General features: G+C 37.1%; 1 protein-coding gene across 1 annotated transcript in view; it reads right to left on the reverse strand.

Moving 5' to 3' along the window:
- LOC107101138 overlaps positions 1–3,857 on the reverse strand; it is an 11,409-nt gene extending 7,552 nt beyond the window's left edge. Inside the window, exons 1-2 of the mRNA XM_015399926.1 lie at positions 3,725–3,857; positions 1,112–1,450 (exon numbers count right to left, since the gene is read on the reverse strand). Coding sequence (XP_015255412.1) covers positions 1,112–1,450; positions 3,725–3,761 — 376 coding nt within the window. The 5' untranslated portion in view covers positions 3,762–3,857. The remainder of the gene's footprint in view (positions 1–1,111; positions 1,451–3,724) is intronic.
- Between the last annotated feature and the right edge of the window lie 231 nt (positions 3,858–4,088).

Below are 4,088 nucleotides of genomic sequence, written 5' to 3' on the forward strand. Positions count from 1 at the left end.
TATTATTTTATCATATTATCACATTGTTGTAATAATAAAATTAGATAAATAAAATGTGAGAACAAAGGCCTTATATGTGTATCTATGAATTGCGCCTACACACGTAAATGTAATTTCCACCAAGGAATGCAATGTGGTGGAAATTACAATCTGACAGAAATTGGCAGAAAAATCTATGCTAGCTAAGAAAGGGTCTCTAGAATTTTATGCTTACAAAATACATCTATGTGTGTTAAAATAACAATTAATTTCCAAGATTGGACTCCCTAGATTAGATGAATGGAGTCTGATGCTACTGCTTAGTTGGAAAGAAAACCTGCAGCCACACGGCCCTTTCTGGAACCATTTTGACACCCCTGATTTAGGTAGTTAACATTGGATCACTTCTTCAGCACCTTGAGTTATTTACTGTCACAGGTAGGAGCTTCGGCCAGAGAGGAAGTGTTGGGGCCGCTATGATTTAAGGAGGGACGGCCCTCGCACACTGAAATTAGGACCCGCCCATCGGGCAAATGCCCGCTATCGCAGTTTACCAGTCTTTGGTTTCTTTGGTTTCTTTGCTAGCCTGTAAAACCAAATGTTCCCCTTTCTCAAAGGGTGAACTGCTTCATCTGGTCCAATCTAAATGTTTTCTAAACCAAACCAAGACTGTTTTTGGTCCACTCTATAAAGCCTAGAACTCAACGCTATTTTTGACGTTTTGAATTAAAAATCTTCCTGAATGGGAATCGAAACGTCTTCAAACTTGGAAACAAAGTCCAGTGGATGTTTTTTTTAACTTTTTTGGATTGACTATGAGCTGGATGACTGAGAATCTTCACCAGTATTTGCTGATTTTCTGCAGTTTGTCTTTAAATAACATGCTGCTGTCATTTATTTATTTTTTTTGTAAAAATGTCCTGTTTATTAAATTTTTTATCCTCCAAAGACAGAGTATTATATTGTAAAACAAGGGGCACATTATCTGACCTCTTCTACTGTAACCTTTGCTGCTGTAAACACAACAATTCCTCATTGTGGGACAATACAGGGATTTTCCATTCTATTTTATTGTTTTCTATACTATATTGATAGTTAAATCAGGAAAAAGATCTACTCCAAGGTAACTGACCTCTGACATACAGCTGGACCTCAGTCAGTGGTGTTTCTTCTTTCTTATCAATGATGCTGCAGATGTAGACGCCGCTGTCAGAAGGTTGAAGTTCTTTCAGAGTCAGGCTGAAGTCCAGAGAGTCTAGAGCATCAGGTCTCATAAATGTTCTTCCTTTGAACTGCTGATTTTGTTCCTGTAGGTCGTCTCCGTTTATTCTCCGTTCATGGACCGTAGTGGGATTGAGATCAAAGCGGCTCCATTTCACTGTATCAATCTCTTTGCTGTAGTTACAGGGAAGCAGAACAGATGGAGCTCCTTCCTGAACCTCCACATATTTAGACAGAGAATCCTGAGAGGCTGGAAGGACAAATAAAGACATGTTCAGTGTGTTAAAATGATTTCTTTTAAAGATTTGTCATCTTTTCAACACCTAGGGCCGGATTTATCAAGATCCAATTTTGCGTGCAGTAATTTGCGCTCGCAAACTGGAATTTTGCGCGAGGGGCTGGACCATGGTTTGCTGGTGATTTAACAAGAGTGATTGCGTAACTGGGGGAGAACCCCGACCCGGTCGGACAGCACTTCTGAAAAACGAGATTGGGAGATCCCAGCTCTCGCTGCAACCGTACGCTGGAATGACCCAGATGCAAAAAAGTGCAATGTTGCAAGGAGTTTNTCTGGTCCAATCTGCATGTAGATTGGACCAGAACCAAACCAAGACTGTTTTTGGTCCACTCTATAAAGCCTAGATCTCAACGCTATTTTTGATGTTTTGAATTGAAAAATCTTCCTGAATGGGAATCGAAACGTCTTCAAACTTGGAAACAAAGTCCAGTGGATTGTTGTTTTTTGTTTTTTTTGGAATGACTATGAGCTGGATGACTGAGAATCTTCACCAGTATTTGCTGATTTTCTGCAGTTTGTCTTTAAAGAACATGCTGCTGTCATTTATTTATTTTTTTGTAAAAATGTCCTGTTTATTGAATGTTTTATTCTCCAAATACAGAGTATTATATTGTAAAACAATGGGCACATTATCTGACCTCTTCTACTGTAACCTTTGCTGCTGTAAACACAACAATTTCCCATTGTGGGACAATACTGGGATTTTCCATTCTATTTTATTATTTTCTATACTATATTGATAGTTAAATCCAGAAAAAGATCTACCCCAAGGTAACTGACCTCTGACATACAGCTGGACCTCAGAAAGTATTTCTTCTTTCTTATCAATCATGCTGCAGATGTAGACGCCACTGTCAGAAGGTTGAAGTTCTGTTAGAGTCAGGTTGAAGTCCAGAGAGTCTAGAGCATCAGGTCTCATTGATGTTCTTCCTCTGAACTGCTGATTTTGTTCCTGTAGGTCGTCTTCTTTTCTCCGTTTATGGACCGTAGTGGGATTGAGATCAAAGCGGCTCCATTTCACTGTAACAACATCTAGTAATTGCTCTTTATAGTCACAGGGAAGCAGAACAGATGGAGCTCCTTCCCAAACCTCCACATTTACAGACAGAGGATCCTGAGAAGCTGAAAGGACAAATAAATAATGTTCAGTGTCTTACAATGATTTCTTTTAAAGACTTTTCATATTTTCAACACCTCGTAATCACCTACTAATCTATCTGGTTTACTGTACATTTCTCTACATTTCTATTTAGTTTTTAGCACTGAAATGAAAACAAAGTGACTGAATCCAGATAAAGGGTTATGTTTAGGATTTCTGTAAAATATAAGTAGCCTTTAACTTTACTTAACTGTTAAATAATACTGTTAATTAACTCCAGCAGATCNATAAGTAGCCTTTAACTTTACTTAACTGTTAAATAATACTGTTAATTAACTCCAGCAGATCTAATTTCCACCCCTGCATACTGGAGGTGTTGCAGTAATGTTGATTAATATCAAGATTAAAACAAACCCAGTAAGAGGCAGCAGCCAATCAGCAGCTGCTCTCACTATGGTTTCATGTTACAAAGAACCAGGTCACACCCTATAGTTAACTGGTACTTTATATAAACGGATTAAAATGTAATAAAACTCAATATCCAAATGTAAAGTTAGAATAATAGATGCAGATCTTTGCAATTATAGTTTTTTTGTGGACATTTAATAACAATATTCCTAGAAATCACTGCTGTTTAATGTTGACCTTGATGTTTTATACCTTTAAACACATTAAGAACAAGTAGTTGAGAAATAAGGAAATAATAATATTTGCACCTTACTGATAAAAAGGTTTTCTAAAGACTAAAACCAGTGAGAAAGCTGATAATGAGGGAAGCAGAAAAACAGCCAAAAGAAGAACTTTCGTTTCAGTCAGAAAAAATGATCAAATACAGATTAGAAGTTATGGACAGGTTTTCTTCTTCACTTTAAATAAATACTTTTATCTAATTGGAAAGTCGTTTTTCTTAATCTCAGGTAAACTAACAATGCCAGTATTTGTTACAGAATCCAGAGGCCTGAGTTTCACTTCCATTAGCTGTGAAGCTTCACTAAAGATGAATGTCTGTAAAATGCAGCAACCTAAAAGATACTCAGCTGTAGAGATAATTGTCATGTTACCGAATGAAAAGAAAAAAGAACATCAGCTGATTTAAACTAAGCTTGGAGAGAGGAAGATGATCTTACCACAGAAGAGGAAGAAAAACACAGCAAAGAGCTTCATCTTCTTAAATCTACAAACACTAAATTCTTATGAAATGTTTTCTTCGCGTTTCTCCAGTCAAACTGAAAGCTAACTAAAGTTTCCCTCTGCTGCTTATCTGCGGTTTCTGGTTAAACCAGTTTTTTATTGTTCCTGGTTGGCTAAGAGCTGCTGGTGGAATGTAGAACAAACCAAGTCTGAACAAGTTATGACAGATACAATGATGAGATCTACTAGTGAAAATCTATGTTCAACACAGAGTTTTAGCTCAATAGATGAAATGATTTCAAAGTAAATAAATGGATTTCCTACTTTAACTGCATGATGCTTCCAGCTCCTGGTATCCAT

This window comes from Cyprinodon variegatus, unplaced genomic scaffold (assembly GCF_000732505.1).
Source record: "Cyprinodon variegatus isolate N-32 unplaced genomic scaffold, C_variegatus-1.0 Scaffold1057, whole genome shotgun sequence".
Classification (NCBI taxonomy): Eukaryota; Metazoa; Chordata; class Actinopteri; order Cyprinodontiformes; family Cyprinodontidae; genus Cyprinodon; species Cyprinodon variegatus.